The sequence below is a fragment of the Ochotona curzoniae genome, unplaced genomic scaffold, assembly GCF_017591425.1.
Source record: "Ochotona curzoniae isolate NIBS_2020 unplaced genomic scaffold, NIBS_Ocur_1.0 scaffold_2453, whole genome shotgun sequence".
In the NCBI taxonomy this organism is placed as follows: Eukaryota; Metazoa; Chordata; class Mammalia; order Lagomorpha; family Ochotonidae; genus Ochotona; species Ochotona curzoniae.
In genome coordinates, this window is record NW_024467094.1 from 13,009,701 (window position 1) to 13,031,357 (window position 21,657).

Here is a 21,657-nt window from a genome sequence, read left to right on the forward strand (position 1 = left end):
AACTCAGCATGTCAGTGGGTTCTGTAGCCTGGCCCGGCCCTGTCTGTTCCCAGTTCCTGCCCATGCCAGTGGATTAAAAGCTGCCTTTCAAATAAAAAATAAATTTATCTTTAAAAAATTAGTCAATTAAAGAATATCTATCCAATTGGGCAATGACCTTGAATGAGATAGTGGTCTCTCAGATAGGACACCAAAAGTCAAAGCAATAAAAGAAAAAAAATGGGCTTCATTAAAAACCTTTTATTTTTCACAGGATGCCAAGAAAATGGGAAAGCAACAAAGATTTAACTTTTGTGCCAGCTAAGTTCTAGAAAGAGAAAAAAAGAGTGGAGCTAAAAAAATAAACTCCAAAGAAATAATGGTTTAATATTTCCCATGTTTGTCAAAACATAAGCCTACAGCTACAAGAAGCTGAGCAAATCTCAACAGTACAGACTCAGGGACTGATGACAGGAGACATCATAACCAATCTTGAGAAAAGTAAAGACAAACCAGTGAGAGAAAAACGGCATCCTTGCCTTTTAATGAAAAACAGTTCAAATCACAGTGGATTTCTCAACAGCAACCCTGCAGGCCAGACAAAGCATGCTCTTCAAGCACTCAAAGCAAAGCCTGCCAACTCAAAGTTCTATTTCCAGTGAAATTATCCTTCAAGAATAAAGGGGGGAAAATATTTCCTGAAAGTCTTGGTCACTTGAAGACCTATTCTGCATAGAATTAGTTGTCTGAAGACATGTTCTAAGAGAATGCATAAAGAAAGTCCTTGAGACAGAATGGATAAAAGAAGGAGTTGTGAAACATCAAGAAAGAACAGAGCAAAAAATACAAATATATTTAATAGCCTTTTTTTCCTCACATTTTACACATTCTTGAATGTAATAATTGAAGCAAAATTTATCCATATGACATATGCACAAGAATATTGAAGAGAATCACATAGATCGAAAAGTCTAAAGAGACTTCAAAGGAGGTATGATGTCCACATTTCACTTGAACTCATGAAGTGGTGCTGTGGTATCTTAGCTTCAGGGGTGGTTACACCAATCTATACATGTGATAAAGCAACATAGCACATTCATGCATTGTGTCAGTGTTAGCTTCCTAGTTTTTATATTGCATAAAAATTTTATTTTGAATTATTAGAACCCTGGAGTCAGGAGCTAGGATCAGGGATAGAATCCAGACACATTAATGAGGGGATAGGGACATTCTACTTGACGTCTCACCCGCTAGAGTAAACTCCTGACCTGCAGCATTTTTGTTACTTAGAATTTCCAAGAGAAATCCATTACCCAAAAGCCACAGAAAAATAATCAGATGTTGGTCAAGAGGCAGAAGCAGGAAAGAGCAAACGGAATGCCCAAGTCAGAATCCTTTCTGGGTTCACCCAGGAAACACAAGGCAAGGTAAATAGCCACAGACTGACTAGCTTGAGTAACTCTGGCAAACTGTGGAGGTATAGGAGCCATCCCCGTTTGTCTGGAACTGGGTCTGGGCTGATGTAGTGTAGGAGAAACACTGGCTTTGTGTGTGAGAACCAGCAAAGGAGGTGACTCCGATTATGGATTCTGCACTGTAGGGAGCATATAAGCAACTTTGGCTATTAGTTTAGCCATGTGCCTGATGGATGTCAGACGACAGACAGACAGACAGATAATCTAAAAAAAATACAGAACACAACTGAGATATCAATTCTTATTTGTACAATGAACATTCCAAAAAAGAAATCCTTCATACAGAAGCTAAAAACTGCATACAGTATATAATCTGTACATTCAATGAAATAAGTGTGTGAAAAGAAAAAGAAAATGTTATCTGTACTTTGGGACTCATTACCGAAAAACAAAGGGACATAGAGGAAATGTGAAATATTATAAAACAGGCCACCAAAGATGTCAGACTCCGGTATCAATAGCTGTATTCAGTCTCTCTACCACAACTGATTCATATTTTCTCAGAGTTATAATATATATAGACTTGGGAATCAAATTATCTGAATCAAATTTCATATGTTCCACAAGTTGGTAGACAATCTGCAGGTACTTTACCCTTTCTGTACCTCAGTGTTTTCATCTATAAAAGTAAAAGATGAACAACAAAAGAAAAGTAGAGGACAATGTACCTGAAGGATTGTACAACAGCATAAATGGGTATTTTAGAACTGTGCTTAGCCCATAGGAAATGCTTTGAAAGTATTAGATGTTATTATTATTATTTCTGTAGACAGATTTCACTGAGTATAAAGTATTGATTTTTCTTGATTTTCCCATAAGGTGAAGTGGGAAGTTTTTCACACTCTCACCTCATGGGAGCCATTGATGAAGAGAAATTGTAAGATGCCTTTGATTCTAAGATCTAACATAAATTTCAGCGAGTTAAAATATTTCAAAATATACCTGACAATTTATAAAACATTTTATGTTTCATTTCATTTTGTTAATTCTATTTAATCTACAACATGCAGCAAAAAAACAGGCATTATTGTTTGACCCAAATATTATATAACTTCTTACTTCTGTAAATTCCATTTTGTTCAATCCAGGTTCCATTGAGCTAATAATATCCAATTGTTGACAACATGATTCTGAAATAAAGGTTATTTGCTAGTTAGTTTGATTGTAATGCATTTATATTTTATATTTATATTATAGTGCTTTTAAAAGAATATATAATTGGTTTCTTTGTTTTGTCCCTACTGTTTCTTAAAACAATAAGAAATGCCTGAGCTTGACATTATTTTTTTAAATATTTATTTGCTTATTTGAAAGTCAGTTTCAGAGAGCGAAAGAGAGATATCTTCCATCTACTGGTTCTTCCTCAGAAGGCCACAATAGCCAGGGTAGGACCATATTGATATCAGAAACCAGGAGCTTCATTTAGATCTTCCATGTTGGTGACAAGGGCCCAAACATTTGTCACATCTTCCTCTTTTTCAGGCCATTAGCATTGAGCTGGATTGGAAGTGGAACAGCTGGGACATGAAGCAGTGCCCATAAGTGATGTGGTGTCACGGGTAGTGGGTCTACCTGTCATGCCACATTAGCCTGACTTCCTTCTTCTCCTCCTTCCTCCCTTCCTTTCTTCCTTCCTTCCTTTCCTCTTTCCTTCCTTCCTTCCTTCCTTCCTTCCTCCCTTACTTCCTTTCTTTCTCTCTCTCTTTCTTACTTTCTTTCTCTTTCATTTTTAAAATATTTATTTTTGTTGGAAAGTCAGACATATAGAGAAGAGAGACAGAGAGAAAGATCTTTGCCCACTGATTCACTCCCCAAGTGTCTGCAATGGCTAGAGCTGAGCTGGTCTGAAGCAAGGAGCCAGGAGCTTCTTCTGGGTCTCCCATGTGGGTTCAGGGTCCCAAGGCTTTGGGTGGTCCTTAAGTAGTTTCCAAGGCCACAAGCAGGGAGCTAGATGGGAAGTGGAGCAGCTGGGCTACAAACCATGCCCATATGGGATGTCTGCACATGCAAGGCGAGAATTTAGCCACTAGGCTATTGTGCTGGGCTCCCTGATATTATTTATAATGACTATCTGTAGTTAAAATAAATTACATATAAAGGCTCTTCAGAAAGTTCATTGATATTGTGAACAAAACATACATGTGGAATCAAAAGAATAAGGTCAGTTTGGTGCAAAAAATGTGAAATTCATGCTGGAATTATGAGCTCTTGGCTTCTGCCTGAGCCAGCCCCAGCCATTTTAGCCATTTGGGGAGTGAGCCAGTAAATGGAAGATCTCTCTTTTTCCCCCTTTCTCTCCTTCGCCCTCTCTCTCCCCCCTGCTCTCTGTGTGACTCTGCCATTCACATAAAAATTTTGATAATAATAATAATAATAATAATAATAATGGTAAAGGGGGCAGTAGTCCAAATAAAAATATATAATCTACCATTCTATAGGGCAATTATGTAATCATTACTGATTCTACCAAGCAAACACAGATTGTATTAAAGTTCATGATGGAAGAGCCAATGTACTGGCTTCTGCTTTTATTCCTATCAGTAACTCTTCTTGCCTATCCTATGCTATCACAAGGACATAAAAAGAGTTTACAGTCATTCTTCCACTTTGTAATTGCTAACTTGGGGTAACAGTGATCAGGAGGATGGGGAGAATCTCATTGAAAAATGAGAATAGATCTCAAATAATCCATTGCTATTCATGGAGCACAAATGGTCAAACAAATCAATTAGAGAAAGTCAATTGGATATCAGATATGCAAGTCTCAGTGCCTAAAACTCTAGCATCTTAAATGAAAAGTCAGATTTTCTTGCCTAATTTCATACAAGGAAATCTTTGAAAATCAAAGCAGCAAGCTCTGTGGTTCTCCTTGGGGGTGGTGCTATCCTCCTTCCCCCTACAGAGCACGGTGGAAATCTGTGGGTGAGTTCTGTTGCTGCAGTAATGTGGAGTGGGTGTAGAGGCAGAATTCCTGTGGTTCTTGTACAATCCTAGGCTCCCTCCTCCTGCTAGACATTTAAGTAGATGAAAAACCTGTTTATAATACTTTTGAATCAAGAATCTAACTCTACATATGAGCACCAAGTATATTTTTGTTGTTAAAATTTTTAAGAATGTAACTACCATGAAAATTTGAGGAAGAAACTTCACCAAGAGTTCAAGTTGTTTACTGTGTCAGATATTTATGTAATAAGAGATGATCTCATAGATTGAATTTGAACTTTAATATAGCATACTTGTATAATTTTGCATCTGTATGTATATATACATGTATACAAATTAATTCATTCTGCATTTATTTTGAAACACCGTCAGTTGAAAACTGTCAGTTGAAAATGCTTTTGCTTTTCTTATATCTAAACATTCATTATATGTAGGTAGAAATGTTTAACGACTCCACTGTTGTCTAGTGAAGTTGTAACCAAGCCATTCATATACTGCAATACAGTGCATATAATTTTATGTCTTCCCTTGAGTTTGTGCCTTAAGTTACAGCTAAGATAATGTCTTTCTTTTGAAATTGTGTAATATATTCTGGGATAATAAGGAAGCATTATAGGTTATTTGTAATAAGATGAACCATTGGCCTGAAGGAAAGAGGGTTACTGATTGCTCCTCTGCTTTTCTATATTTTCTACCTGGAAAAAGCGAGAGTGACTACGTTCATCTATTAGACCACTGAATAACATATGTCTCAATGTTTCCTCTGTATCTGAATTCAATGCTTTTCCTTAAAGAAGGGAAGGAAGGAAGGAAGGCAGGCAGGCATGAAGGGAAGAAAGAAAAAGAGAAAGAAAGGAAGAAAGAAAGAAAGAAAGAAAGAAACAAACAAACAAACAAAAAGAAAAAAAAAGAAAAAGAGAAAGAAAGGAAAAGAAGGAAGGAAGGAAAATTAAAACACAACAACAAGAGGTACAACTTACCAAGTTCAACTTCTGGCTTCTGAAAAAATTCGTGAAGAACATTCTGAACCTATGAATAAAAACAAAAGGGGAAAGAAAAAAAGGAGGAGGGAAAAGAAACGATATGTTACTCTCCATTTACCACATATTTAGTATTTTAGATTAAAATTCAGGGCCCAGCATGAATGCCTTGTATAAGTCCTTGCCTTGAATGCACCAGGATCCCATATGGGCACCAGTCTAATCCTGATGCCTCCACTTCCCATCTAGCTCCCTGCTTGTGGCCTGGGGAAACAGCAGAGGACAGCCCAGAGCTTTGGGACCCTGCACCCACGTGGGAGACCCGGAGGCTCCTGGCTTCGGAATGGCTCAGCTCAAAGCACTGTGGCCACTTAGGGAGTGAACCATCGGACAGAGGATCTTCCTCTCTGTGTCTCCTCCTCTCTGTATATCTGCCTTTCCAATAAAAATAAATAAATCATTTAAAAAATTCATATATTGTCTTTCTATTTAAGTGCTGAATGGTCTTTATGAACTTAGGACAGAAATAATAACATTTCAAACTTAGTTGTACAGAATTATTTCAAAGTATATAAAGTGCTTTCACATATGTGTCCTCAATGTTTCTGAAACTTCCCAACAGAAGAGCTGAGATGCTGAGTGACCTCATTTTGCCCCTCCAGAAATATTTCTAGTAACCTTCCAACACTGTGTGCAATGGAGCAAAGGCACCTTTGGCAGTTTAAAGAATCCTCCCTACTTCCTCGTTCTTCAATAACTAAAAATAAAATTCCACAGTTCTTCCTATTCCATTTTTAAAAATAGATCTTACTTTTTTTGGAGAAACTTTAGGTTCATAGCAAAATTAAGGAGAAACTACCCCTTCTCCCTACACAAGGATAACCTTCTCTACTATCCGGATCCCCCACCAGTGGTGTGTTTATTACAGACAGTGAATCTGCACTGACTAGCATTGTCACTTCAGAGTCCCTAGTTTATGTCATTTTTGGTGGTGCATTACACATTTTGATAAATGTATAATGACAGATATCTACCATTGCTGAATCAACAGAATTGTCTTTGCTACCTTGATCCTTTCTTCCTTTCTCACTCCTGTTAACCTCTGATCTTTTTACTATCTTCATTGTTTTGCCTTTTCCCGAATATCACAGTTGGCATCATACAGGATGTAGTCTTTCAGACTGGCTTTTCAGATTCTGTGACTTGGTAACTTACACAAAAAATTTCCCTATGTTTTTCAGTGTCTTGAGAGCTCATTTCTTTTCATCACTGATAATATTCCATTTCATTAATGCATCATAATTTAATATCCATTTGTTTAGTGAAGGATATCTTGCTTGCTTCCAAGTTTCATCAATTATAAATAAAGCTTCTATAAATACATGCATGCAGTTTTTTTTGTATGTGTGAACATAAGTTTTCAATTCATTTGGTTAAATATCAAGGAGAGATACTATCAGATCGTGTTTAGAGTAGGTTTGGTTCAGTTGTGCGAATTACAAACAAAAATCACGTAATAAGAGTTATCAACTCATCCATCTAAAAATGTACTATATATGTGTAAGCATATTCAAATCAGTATGAAACAGATCTCCCAGAATTTTTTCCATCTTGCAAATCTAAAACCCTCTATCCATTTAAACAACTCCTCTTATTTTGCCCCTATCCTCTGGTAACCATCATTCTATGTGCTCTATTTGACTAATCCAGATGCCTCATAAGTATAAGTAGAATCATCCAGTATTTGTCTTAAGTAAAATGTTAGTCTTAGAAGGAACTACAACATTTTCAGAGTGACTGAACAATTTTGCATTCTTACCAGCAATGGGTGAAAATTCTTACTGCTTAGTCTCCTTGGCAGCATCTGGTGTTGGATTTTCACTGTTTCGCTAGTCGAGCAGTAGTATCTCATTACTGTTTTAATGTATAATTCCTTAATGATATATGATGTTGGGCATATTTTTATATGCTTATTTGGCATCTACATATTTTCTTTAGTGAAGTGCTAAATCACATCTTTTGCTCATCTTTTATTTGTTTGATTTATTATCATGATGTCTAAGTTGTTCCTTGTATACTAGTATACTATTGTCTTTTACTGGTTTTGTATTTTTCTAATATGTTCTCCCAATCTGTGGCTGTCTTTATTAATCTATTTTTATTATTCTCATTAAAGTATGCTTGGTACAACATCAAATCAATAATTATTTTCAAATCTGCACACACTCAAAAGTAAATATTTAACTTTTAGAGTATGATTGCTCCCTGTAGCAAGAGACTTTGTCTCTTAGGTCTCACAGGAAAGGTCAAATACACAACAAGCAAATAAAATTTGTGTCTCTTAGTAGCCTTGTGTTTGGAAACACTGCCAGAACCAGATTTTAGAAATATAGCTAGATTTTACTTTTGATGCCACCCCCCAAATAAAAGGAATCAAATCTTGAGAACAACCAGGTCAAGAACTGACTTAATTCAGCAGTACTCAAAATACTGATGGTGACTCCTAGCATTTCAGTCAAGATTCAGGCAACTGCCCATTCATCACCCAACCCCCTTACCTTTCCCACATAGCTCTTATTCTTACCACTACCAAAGGAATCATTCCTTTGGGGTCTAGAATCCATTCATTGAACTGCTCTTGCAGGGCTTCTTTACGCATGTTGGCCACCTTGGCTTTGACTAGACTTATGCGTTCTCTTTTTTCTCGTTTCTGCTTAACTTTCTCCTTCATCTTGGACACTCTGGAGGATATGGACGTAAAACATAAGTTAAACCCCTTGAATTAAGTTCAGATTGTTCAAATGGCAGAGTGCAGAAGTTCAGAACCTCATTGAAACCCTGTACCTCTCCTTTTTCCCTGAATTCTTCCTTGATTCCACCCTGCATTGAGATTGATCCTGCAACTGAATTTGACATTAGTCATTAGCTGTTTTCTACTATTATTTGTCTTATTATACCGATAGGTCTTATTCTGATCAGACAAATACTACATTTAATAATAAGTACTGTGAAATGTGAATTAGTATGCTCACTATAGAAAACTATATAAAGAGTTCTTAAAAGACTAATAACAGAATCATCATATGATCCAGCAATCTATCTTTGCCCAAAATATTTGAATTTAGTATATTGAAAATCAGTGTATTGAATTTAAGTGGTTACCCAAAAGATTTGAAATCACGGTATTGAAAGTGTATCTGCACTGTCACATTTATCTATTACTACGGAATCTAAACGTCTATCAGCAGATGAACAAATAATGAAAAGATACTGATGTGAAATATGTATATATACAATGGAATGTTATCCACAATTTTAAGAAGAAAGAAATTCTGTCATTTGTAACAACATGAACTAGAAAACATTATGCTAAGTAAAATAAGTCAGGCATGAAAAGTCAAAAATCATATACTTATCTTATTTAAATATACTTACTTAACTGTGGAATCTAAAATAATATGACTCATGAAAATTGAGAATAAAGTATTGGGGTAAAGATTTTGGACATGATGGTCAAATGGTACAAAATTTCAGAAGCAGGAATAAATGATTTTTTTTAATGTATTGAACAGAATGGGGAGTACAGTTAATAGTATGTTGTATATGGGTATTTCGAAAACATGGAAGGAAAATGTAACTAAAAGATAAGTTTATATTGTGAAATGTAAACTTTTTTGTAAACATTGTATAAGCATTTTTTTAGATCCATTCATATGTAAGATTTTCAAAAAGCTGATGGAGAGGCAAGTGCTTAGCTCAGCAGGTATATCGCTGATTCAAGTTCCCTGCCAATGCACCTGGGAAAGCAGCAGATGGTCTGAGTGCTTGGGTTCCTACTACTCACTTGGGAGATTTGCATAGAGCGCTAGCTTCCTGGCCTTGGCCCAGCTGGGGCCCACGGCACCCATCTGGGGAGTAAACCAGCTGACTGAATATTCCATTCTCTCTCTCTGTAACTCTACCTTTCAAATATATAGATGAATACTTTAAAAAAAAAAAAAAAACAACATGAGTTTGGATTTAGGATGTTTCCATTGCCCTGAGTCTCTCGTAGTGCTCCAAAACAGAACTCTGTGGTCCCAAACTATTGCCTGGCTTCTGTTCATAGGTTATTGGCACAGAACAGCAGGAAAAAAGATATTGGTTAAAATTCCATAACAACGCTCTTTCATTCACTGCTTGACTCTTTTTTTTTTTTTTAAGATTTACTTATTTTTATTGGAAAGTCAGATAAATAGAGAGGAGGAGAGATAGAGAGGAAGATCTTGTGACCACAGCAGTCGAAGTTGCATCAATTTGAAGCCAGGAGCCAGGAACTTCCTCCAGGCCTCCCACACGGTGCATGATTCCAAGGCAACCAGGTCTTCCACGTGGGTGCAGGAACCCAAAGCTTGGGGCCATCTTCTACCATCTTCTACGGCTTTTCCAGGCCACAAGCAGGGAGTTGTATGGGTAGCGGGGCTGCCAGGATTAGAACCAGCATCCATATTGGATCCTGGCACTTACAAGGCAAGGATTTTAGCTTAGCTGCTAGGCCACCACGCCAGACCTTTTTTTTTTTTTTTTTTAAAGATTTATTCGTTTTTACTGAGGAGGAGAGACATGAGGAAGATCTTCCCACTGATGATTTTCTCCCCAAGTGGTTGCAACGACCGGTGCTGAGCGTCCTAATCCAGAATCCAGGAGCTTCTTCCGGGTTTTCTATGGAGGTGAAGGGTCCCAAGGCTTTGGACCGTCCTTGACTGCTTTCCCAGGCCATAAGCAGGGAGCTGGATGGGAAGAGGCGGCCGCCAGGATGTGAACCAGTGCCCATATGGGATCGTGGCGCATTCAAAGCAAGGACTTTAGCCGCTAGGCTACTGTGCCAGCCCCATTGCTTGACTCTTAGCCCCTGCCTCAGTTGCCTATTAATGCAGATACTGCGTGTGTGGGAGTGGGGATGATGAGGGAAATATCTGATGAGTCAAGTAGTTAGGTTTCTGCCATCGCCTAGATTGAGTTCCTGCCTTCCAGCTTTGACCAGCCTAGCCCTGTGAAAGACAGTTGAGTACTGAATCAGCAGACAGAAGTGTTTTTTTTCTCTCTCTCTTTTTCATCTTCTCTCTTTCTACATCTCAAAATGGTTTTGAATGCCATGCAAATATATTATTAAAAAATTAAGCATAGATTCAAATATTTTGTACCTGGAGCTGGTGTTGTATTATAATGCATAAAACCACTGCCTATAATGCAGTCATCCCCTATGGAAGATAGCTCATGCCCTGGCTGTTCAACTTCCAATCCTGCTCACTGCTGATGTGCTAGGGAAAGCAGTGAAATGATTCAAGTGCTTGGGTCCCTGTTCCTACATGGGAGACTTAGAAGCTCCTGGCTGTCAGCTTTTGACTAACCCAGCTCCTACCTTTGCAGCCATTTGGGCAGTGAACCAACAGTTGGAAGATTCTCTCTCTGTCCTTCATTCTTTCTGTAAACTCTGCTTTTCAGGTAAATTAAAAAATATTTTTAAAAAACATTTGCTCCATAGCAAGCTTATCTCTTAATTCTGTTTTTCCAGTAGCATCAACTCTTGCTATGTATTTAAAATTTTCTAAGATTAAATTTTAAATGTTATCACCATAAAAATATGATATTTGAGGTGGTAAGTAAGTTAATTAGTTTGATGTAATTAGTCTACAAAGAGTTCATTAGTCTTTGAACTTTGTGCCCTATCAGTATGACAGACAACCATAAATGGTTATTTTGCAATTTCAAAAAAGAAGTAGCAAGAACAACCCTAGAAGCTGTCATCTATATGCTAAAAGCAAGGGTGGACACACTTAGGCCTTAAGGTAGAATTGTCTCTTCCCCGGACCCAAAAATCTAATGGAAGGATTCTGATCCCAGCTAGTGGAAGACTGGAGGATGAATTTATAACAAGTAAATTCAATGATTCTGATGTCTTGCATCAAATTTTACAGATATCTGTCTAGTGTATATCTTGGTCTACTGCCTTTAGCCAGTCACATGCTGGGGTCCTGAGCATAACAGTTACCCTGTACTCAGAGAAAGAATTTCTAAACTGAGAATGAGCGAAGGACTAAGATGTGAGCTGTTCCTATCCACAACAGTCCTATTAGGACTTCAAAATCCCATAACCGGTTTTGATCAAAACGAAATCAAATGGCATGGAACAATAAAAATAGCTACTGGTTTCAAGTGCAATTCTTTTTTCTAACAATATTTGATGCAAGCTTTTGCCTTTCAAAGCAAAAAGACTATTGGACATATATTTTGAAACAAAAGATCTTCAGAACTTTTAGGTGTAAATTGGGTGTTTTTAATGATCTGAACAAAGTGCTAAAATCTTATTATTTTATGCTTACATATGGTCTTCAAAATTTCTTTAGGAAAAAAAGGCCTTCAAAAATAAAAATAAACTTTGAAGTTTGAAAATAAAAGCAGTTTAATAGTGCAGAAGGGCCTGTATTTGGACTGCTAAAGGACTAATTAGTATTGTAAAGGAGTGCTAAGTCCCCATGCAATAGCTAAGCAACCCTTCTTTTGTCTTTCATTCTGCTCTTCCCCTAGTGTTTCTCCCAACTGTCTTACCTCCCTCTCTCTGTGTGACAATCTCCTCAATATCCACCTTCCTTCTGCAGTGGATCTCCATTCTGTATCTGGGTCTTTCACTCTCCTATTTCTCATTTTTCACTCACCTACTCATTAAATATGTCATTCACTCATTATAAAAATTACTGGGCATTGACTACAGATCCACAGATTCTGTCATGATAAATCTTAAGATCCTATGTCAAAAAGTAAGTAAATGCTATGGTGTGATAAGTACTGAGTAGCTCCAGTATTTAAAGTGACCCAAAAATAGATTCACAAAACTGGTTTTCTGTCATATTTCCATCTGCTTGAAATGTTTTTTTTCCCTGTCTTTTCCTGACTAGATCCTCTGCATACTTTAGGTTTCAGCTCAGACATCATTTCCTCCCACTTACTGAAGCCTACATTTAGAAACTAAATCTAGTTTTGTGCTTCAGGGCCACTGTACATGAGATCCAAATGTAATCCAAATGGGTTTTAAATTGATTGTGTCACCCATTCAGGTAATGAATAATTTTCTCTTTTTTAGCCTGCACTGACTCACAAATGAGGATGCTTATCTCATTCAGCAGAATTCTGTTCATCCCAAAGTCTCAACTTTGGGTAGCATACAGTGGACATATTCTAAATATACAAACATATTCTAAATGTAAGTCCATGTTTAAGGGGACTGGAAGGAAGGAAAGTTGTGGTGCGGTAAATTGAAAAAAAAATTTACAGATTATTCCCATTCCTATATACATGTTGCTTTGCAGGGTGACTTTTCAGTTTCTTTTATGAAGAAGTGGAGCCTATTTCTGCATCCTTTCTGTCCTCCTGTGGCCATGGGATTTGCCAGTAACATAGAGGGTACATGCAGAATGTTGGAAAGTTCTTGAACACTGGAACTTGCTTTCAAGCTTTCAAGCTTTGGGCTTGGAAGCCTTTCCATCACCACCTTAGATTTAAGCTTAGCCTGCTGCATGGTAATCCAATTACCTCTGCTTTTGTTGGAAATAGCCAACCAACAACATTTAATGACTTAAGAAAAATCAAAGTCATTAATCAGTAATGTTTGAATAGATAAATAGTAATTGGGCCTATTTTAAATTTTATAAAATAATGAAGAGCATTTATCATAACATCTGCATTAAATACTAATGATTAATTCTAGAGATTTCACACTTAACCATCAAATTACTCCAAATTAAGGAAAGTATAAAAATGAGATAACCTTTCTACAGTCATCAGGCATTAAGACATAACTTATGTATTTAAAATGAAAAACAAAAAGGCAAGAAGAAAACTTTCATCCTGAAGGTAGAAGTTAGGTAAGGATGGTTAATTGATTTATTTAAACACATGAACATTATTCACAACATACAGTGCTTGATGTTGGGGATTCATTGATAAACCTGTCATAATTTAGCCATTACAACTGCAATAAAAGCAAAGAAAGAAAGACATAAGATGCTCTGAGAGCATACAAAGAAAATCTTGGCCTAATTTCACACTGAAGTAGTATTTGAGCCGCACTCTCCAGGTTTGGTAGAATAAGATAAACATGAAGAATGATACACAGAGGGAAAGGTGTATGTAGACGCTGAAGAAAAAAAAAAAGAAGGAGAAGAAGAAGAAAGCATAACATGCTTGAAGAACTGAAAGAAATCCTACAGCCTGGCGGGCCTGAAGTGTAAAGTGTGAGGAGAGAACCAGGAGACAGAACAAAAACAAAAACAAAAAGGCCAGGAACAGATCATACATACAGTTCTAGTTCAGCAATTTGGTCTTTAATTATAAAGGGATGAAAGTTTTCACACTGGGGGACAACAAGGGAAAATCAGCCCTATAAAATTACTCCAGATATTTATCACTACAAATAAAGAATTGAAAGACAGTAAGAATAACTGTAAGATAGTTGTACAAATCAATTAGAATACTGCAACAGTGCAAGTGACAATACTACAATGGTAATGCTACAATAGCAAGCTGCAAGGTAGCTAGGATTAGGATGAGAAGAGTGGGAGAAGGCAAAAAAAAAAAGAGCAAATTTGAGAAAAAGAAGATAAAATCATTAAGACTTAATAATGGACTGGAAATGCATTGAGCAGAAGTAGAAAGGTGTCAAAGGTTGATCCCTCTGTTTTCATCCAAAGACATGGACGGATGGAAAACCACATAAAGACAATGACATGTTGAAATTGAGGCACTTGTGAAATATGCAAGTGCTGAATGGATGATTTGTATGAACTACAGATCTCAAAGAAGGCATTTGGCCTTCAGATACACATCTGAAGTTGTGAGTACAGATGTGACCTCAGTTGTAGATGGGAACTGAGGTCAGGATTTAAAATGAGAATGCCCAAGGGTAGAAAACTTACATTTTAAGGCCAGGTAGCAGAAAAGTGAACTAGGAAAGGACACTGAAATGGACTGAACACCAAAGTAAAAGGCAAATTAGAAAGTATGATACCGTGGAAATAAAGAGAAAATAGGAAAATGGTCGGCATCATGGGATACTGCTAAGAGGACACAAGATAAGGAATGCAGACTTTGTCCTGAGCTCTAGCAGTGTGGATGTCATCACTGTGATCTTCCAAAGTGCCGTTTATTGAGGAAAGCAAGGTATGAGAGCCAGATAGAACAAACTGAGAAGTATGTGAAAAGTGGGGAAAGTGTAGGTGAATAATTATTGGGATAAAGTTGACTATGTTTCAATTATATTCTCCAGCTAGGTTATGTAAATTCTTCATGAGAAAAATTAAATTTTGTATTTTTCCCTATAAGGTATAGCTCAACACTGACCAGTCAATAGTCATCTGGCAAACACTAACAGAACAAAAATTTCTCAACACATTTAAATGATCATTCATTCAGCTAACAGTCATTTTTTGAACCCCAACTCATGCAACCACTGTGATCAGTGTCCAAATACAGGTATGACAGAAATTAATCCCTGTCTTCCTGGGACTCTGGGGCAGTAAATACCAAATGTGTGCTAAGGGCTGACATGAGTCTACATGTGCTTCAGAAATACAAAGCATACCTGAGTTGGAACAAACGCAACAGGAGGTAACCCAGAGGAAATAAAAGGACAAGCAGAGAATAAATAGCCACATAGAAAATTGAGAAAAGGGAATATTTAAATGTAGACATGGCATTTCAGATTTTACTTTGCTCTTTAAAAAATGTTTATTTATTTTCATATTCTTGAAAGGCAGCAACCAGATTGAGATCAAGAGAAGGGAATACTGAGGTCTCCTATCTGTTGGCTCACTCCTCATATGTCTACAGTGGGCAAAGCGGGACCAAACTGAAGCCAGGAGTTCAGAACTCCAGCAAGGTCTCCCTCAGGGTGTCAGGGATCTCAGCACTTGAGGCCATCACCTGCTGCCTCCAAGGATATGCATTAGCAGGAAACTAGAATATGGAGAGGAGTCAGGACTAAACTAAAGCACTCCAATGTTATGTGGGCATCTCAAGTGGTGTCTTTTATTTTTTAAAAATATGTATATTTATATAATGTAAAAAATATGTATATATGTATATATATGTATATAATCGGAAAGGCAGATTTACAGAGAGAAGGTCCGCTGGTTCATTTCCCAAGAGGCCTCTACAGCCAGAGCTAAGCCAATCCGAAGCCAGGAGCCAGAAGCTTCCTCTGGGTCTCTACGAATGTTTTATGCTACTGAGGTAGATCAGAGATTCATTTGGCGTCAAGTTGCAAAGTAGAGTGTAGGCTACGAGGCAGATCCTGATTTCCTAGCCTTTAAGTGGCTGAACCTCTATTCAATAACAGAATACACACACACACACACACACACACACACACACGCACCATAGTATGCTTTAGACATGGATATGAACATAATCACGCTTCAGGTTAAACAGAAGTAGAACATGTTTGGTTAAAGTCTTACCATGCACCATTAGGCATAATAGTCATTTAAACACAACAATAATATTTTCCTGATTTATTTCCTCACTTTTGACATAATTTGGTTTGCTAGGCTGAGGAAAACCTGCTATTCAGCACACACTGACAAGAGGACTAATATTACTAATACCACCTGTGGAGAGGCACCTGCAAGATTTCCTAGCAAATATAAGCACCAGGGTTTGGCTCAGGAAAGGGGTGGCAGCTGGTGTGGAGTATGAGCCCACAGCTGTCTAGGAAGCCTGTCTCCTGGCAACTGAGGAAGACCCATATCAAAAATGAAACATTCCTTTTGGCTTGCCAAATCTAGTGCTGGCATTTTGTTAGGATGAGTGAGACAGTTTGAAGCTCTTTTAAAAATATATAAAACGTAAGCACTCTGGAGCAAATTTGAGAGAATCCTTTGCAGAAACTACATTCTGATAAAAAAAACATGCACAATGAATTTGGCACAAAGACCACATAAGTTCCTTGAACATTACAAGGGAGTTAGGCTGTAAGGAATGATAATAAATCAAGCTGCACATCTCTATCTACTTTAAATTCTATTTTGCTTGTGCACCCTTGACGCTTGAGTGTCTATACTGGTGGTCTTCCATGTAGCTATGTTAGAGAAAAGTAGGTCTTTGATTATGTCTTTGTGATTCTTTCTCTTAATGCAGAAAGGCAGAAGACATTAATAATAAGAAGAAAAAAAATCGCTGGGAAAAAATGCCTAAATTGTAACTCAAGATATAGCACAGACTCTGTGACTATGAAGTAACCAATAGCTATAAGGATCAGGAACCAATACCACACGAGAAGTAAGTATGCATCACAGAGGAAAAAACCCAAGTTTTTGTTTTCCATTTCTTAGATGTTTTGGCTCATTTGAGCTATTATTCTAGGAGCTTTATGTACCAGGACTGATGGTAGAAAAGAAAGAAAATTTGTAGTATAACAGGCTATGCTTCCCTGGAATAGAGTATCTGAAAATTCTGACATTAATAATATTTTTAGCTTCACTGTCTAAGCATTTTTGAAAGATTTATTTATTGAAAAAGTGACAGGGAGTTGGGGGATGGGGGTAGAGGAACAGAGAGATCTTTCATACACCAGTCCACTCCCCAGATGATCACACCAGCCGGTTCTGGGCCAGCTCAAAGCTAGGAGCTGGAACTCCCTCACGGTGTCTTACGTAGATGACAAGTCCCAAATAGTCAGGTCTTTGACTGCTGCCTACCTAGGCATCTTAGCAGGGGGCTGGATTGGAAGGAGTCAGTATTCTAACCAATATTCTGATGTGGATGCTGATTGTGTAAGTGGTAGTTTAAGTAACTGTGCCACAATGCTAAACTGTTTTTAATTTTAAAAATATCAAATAAAAAATTGATCTTTCTGGCACATGGCTATATGACTTTAACATATATACATATGTAATTGCCATTATAGTCAAGTCATGATCTTAAGAGCAAATATTTTTCATTGTAAGTTCACAATAAAGTAGTCATGATCTATCAAATAAGCATTTCCAAGTACTGGAGAAATCAAGTCAAAGGGTAAAATTACTAAAACAAAGACAAATAAAACAAAACAAAACAACAAAATGCACCCCCCCCCCAAAAAAAACCCCAATAAGCAAAATACAAAGCCTAAAAGAAAATACAAAGGAAGGTAAAATAGATTAATCTAATATTCTTTACAGTTTCACAAAAGCTGTTTGGAAGAATGACAGTGCACTTCTAGGGGCAGGCATTCAGTCTAATGGTTAAGTTGCTAGCTAAATTGCCTATGTCTCACGCTGTATTACCTGGGTTTGATTCCTGGACCTGGCTCTTCTCTCCCACTTGCTGTTCAGGCAGATCCTGAGAGTAAGTGGTGATGGGAGAGGGACAGAGCCAGCCAAATAGATATCTGCCATCCACAGTTTCACTCCTCAAATGCCTGCCAACAGCCACAACTGAGCCAGGCTTAAACCAGGAGCCAGAAACTCAATCCAGCTCTTCCCACAGGATGGCAGGGACCCAACAACACTTGAGCCATCACCTGCTGCCTCCCAGAGTGCTCATTAGCAGGAACATTTGAATTGGCAGTGGAGCTAGTCCTTGAAACCTAGCACTCCAACATGGGATAGAGGCATTCCCAGCAGCATCTGAACCACTACGCCAAACACCTGTCACCCAGGAGAAAATGAAACAATAAAAATTATTTTGTCTCTTTTTCTTGAATATAAATAAGGAAAAAAAAATCTTATTCCTAAAAAGTACTGTTCTCCAAGGTTCTGTAGTGGATTGAGGACAACACAGCAATGAAATGTATATTCCTGAGAATTTAAAGAAGCACTGTGTTCACTAAGATTGCCGCATATCAAAACATGAAGTCAGTAGACATTGAGAGTAGAATGCACCACTGTAAGGCATCCTTAGGATTTCTGAATAGTCTACACAAGCCTGACACTGTCATCTGTTGACAAGCAGATCTTGGAGTTTTGCCAGAAGGGGATAAAGCCCTAATCCTAACAATCCGGCAAACAAAGCATCTTTGATTGCTTTAACTCTTTCATGAAATTCTTACCATTGAGTGCTTCAGTAAAAAATAAAGCTGTTAACAATCTTCAAATGATTCTACATACTCAAACTCTCATTTCAAGAAAGGTCAATCTACAAGTATCATGTCATTGATTGGGAATGAATAGACCCTGGATAGCAGTCTTAGTTTGTCCATAATTATAGATTATTATTACATAATATTATTATTATAGTTATGATAAATACCTAGATGTTTGTGTACTGTTAGAAATTTACATAACTGTAACTGGAGGACAAATCTGTCTATATAAATACAGTCTTGACACCAGTCCCCAAACAGTACATATATATTTTTAAAGATTTATTTATTTTTATTACAAAGTCAGATATACAGAGAGGAGGAGAGACAGAGAGAAAGATCTTCCGTCCGATGATTCACTCCCCAAGCGAGCCGCAACAGTCGGTGCTGTGCTGTTCCGAAGCCGGGAACCAGGAACCTCCTCCTGGTCTCCCACATGGGCGCAGGGCCCCAAGGCCCCAGGCTGTCCCTGACTGCCTTCCCAGGCCACAAGCAGGGAGCTGGATGGGAAGTGGAGCTGCCGGGACTAGAACCAGTGCCCATATGGGATCCCAGGCATTCAAGGCAAGGACTTTAGCTGCTAGGCCACACTGCCAGGCCCTCATATTTTTAGGGAAATAGATCTAAATAAATCTAATTTATTGCTCTGTCAGAATAGTGAGTGCAAATGTTCTTTAAGCTGTTGTTAAATTTAATGATACTGCTTCCTGTGTGTAGTTGAAACGTCACTAACACTAAAATATCCTTAATTTGGTTTCTCTTTAATCTGGTGTTGAAATTTTAATATGTGTATTAATCTGTGGAACTTCTTGCAAGTGCTGCAATTTCTAAAGTTTCAGATGCAGAAGACCTGAGGAAGAATCTAGCATTTTTTAAGGTTTTTTTTTCATATTTGAAAGGTAGAATTAGAGAGCGAGGAGGAGAGATAGAATCTTCCAGCAACTGGTTCACTCTTCAAATGGTCACAATGGCAGGGGCTGTGCCAGGCTGAAGTCTGGAGCCCAGAGCTTCATGTGGGCTTCCCATGTGGGTGAAGGGTCCCGAGCACTTGGGTCACATTCTGCTGCTTTCCCAGGTGCATAATAGGGAGCTGGACCACAAGCAGAGCAGTTGGGACCAGAATTGGCACCCATATGGAATGCTAGTGGATGCCTAAACCACTACATCACAATGTCAGCCCCTATTAGATTTTTAACCAAACACCTCAGGTAGTTCTGCTATCATTCGTAGGCTATACTATACTCTTAAAAGTATAATTTCTTTTTGTTTGCTTGTTTGTTTGCTAATTCTTTTTTTCATAATAAGGTTCCATAGGCACAGGGATATCCCCTCCCATGCCCTTACGCCCTCCTGTCGCTTTTACCCGCTATATCATTACAACAGTATATTGTTCAGCAACAGTCCTAAGTCCATTATTCTGCTATTTAAATGTGTCATGACACTGTAGGTATAGATGATGGCAGAGAATCCAGCATTCTATTGTCTATTCTTCAACTAAAAAAAAAGTATATGTCTGCACAAAAAAATTCCGTACATAAATCTTACTTTACTTTAGAGGATTATAATATTTACCTAATTCTAAAATAGTACTAGTTAAAGGTTCTAATTAGTCATTTACCTTATAGGAAGAACATGAGGACAAGTGACAAAGGACTATACTTCCCTGTAAATTTTATTAAGGTCTCCACAGATAGTAGATATTCAAGGAAAACATGGAGGCTCAGAAAGGGGTTTGGAGACTAAAAGTGTTATTTATCTTTTAAATCTGGAAGAGACCTAACGGATGTCATTTAAACCAAGGAACAGCATATCAAAGCCTCTGGGCAAAGGGGTGGGTCATATCTTGCTCACCACCTGATTTGCTATTCAAATTGAAACAAGAATAACATTTCCGTCATGTAAAGGTTATAAGGAACTCATATTTTTCTGTCTATAAAGTTTCACTGGAACACAGCCATGCTACTCATTTACATATTGTCTGTTTTTATACTGCAATAGCAGATATGAAGTAATTGTGACGCAATTTTGCCAAACACAAACCTTTCACATTTTATGTAATCAAATTCATCAGTATTTTCACGATTTTTGACTCATAACTAAAATGAATTTTCTTGGGGGCCAGCACTGTGGCATAGTAGGCTAAGCTTCAGTCTGCCTACCTGACATCCCAAATGAGTGCCAATTGGTGTCCTGGCTGTTCCATGTCTGGTTTAGCACCCTGCTTATACGAAAGCAGTGAAGAATGGCCCAAGTCCTTGGGACCCTACATCCGTGTGGCAAACCTGTAAGAAGCTCCTGACTCCTGGCTTTGATTCAACATTGGCTAGTGCAGCCTCCTGGTTTTAACTTAGCCCAGCTGCACCTGCTGCAGGTTTTTGGGCAGTGAACCAACAGATCAGAGCTCTCTGTCTGTCTTTTGAAATAAATAATTACATACTTAAATACTTATAACCAATTAGAATACATTGAATATGTATTAAAATCCATGCATCCATAATAATATTTTTTAAATGCTTATCAAAAGGGTGAAAAATGAAATACAAGTAAAAGTCTAGGACCAGATTATTTCACTGCTGAATTCTATCAAACTTTAAAGGAAAAATTGGGCCTGGTCCTGTAGCCTAGCAGCTAAAGTCCCTACCTTGCATGCATCAGGATCCCATATGAGCACCGGATCTAATCCCAGCTCCCTGCTTGTGGCCTGGGAAAGCAGTCAAGGATGGCCCAAAGCCTTGGGACCCTGTACCCGCGTGGGAGACCCTGGAAGAGGCGCCAGGCTCCAGGCTTCAGATTGCCTCAGCTCCGGCTATTGCAACTGCTCGGGAAGTGAATCAACAGAGGGAAGATCTTCTTCTCTGTCTCTCCTCTTCTGTATATCTGACTTTCCAATAAAAACAAATAATTCTTTTTTTTAAATCAGTAAGGTAACACAATATAAAACATACAGAGATTAATAGTTCTCGTGTGTTCAGACTATATCAATAGAAAATGCAATGAAAGGAGATCCCTTATAATAGCAACAAAAAGAAAATAATGAAGCAACTAGCAATAAATCTACAAAAAAAAGATGTAAAACCTATATTAAAAAAAAACTTAAAGACAACACTAATGGATAAAAAATGCAGTGAATAAATGGGAAGGCATTCTCAGAAACACATTTGACACAAGGGTTAAGGTGCACCAT

At 37.8% G+C, this 21,657-nt stretch overlaps 1 protein-coding gene across 1 annotated transcript in view; it reads right to left on the reverse strand.

Moving 5' to 3' along the window:
• EFCAB5 (EF-hand calcium binding domain 5) overlaps positions 1-21,657 on the reverse strand; it is a 93,477-nt gene that overhangs the window by 46,887 nt on the left and 24,933 nt on the right. Inside the window, exons 7-9 of the mRNA XM_041000233.1 lie at positions 7,962-8,118; positions 5,378-5,426; positions 2,514-2,584 (exon numbers count right to left, since the gene is read on the reverse strand). Coding sequence (XP_040856167.1) covers positions 2,514-2,584; positions 5,378-5,426; positions 7,962-8,118 — 277 coding nt within the window. The remainder of the gene's footprint in view (positions 1-2,513; positions 2,585-5,377; positions 5,427-7,961; positions 8,119-21,657) is intronic.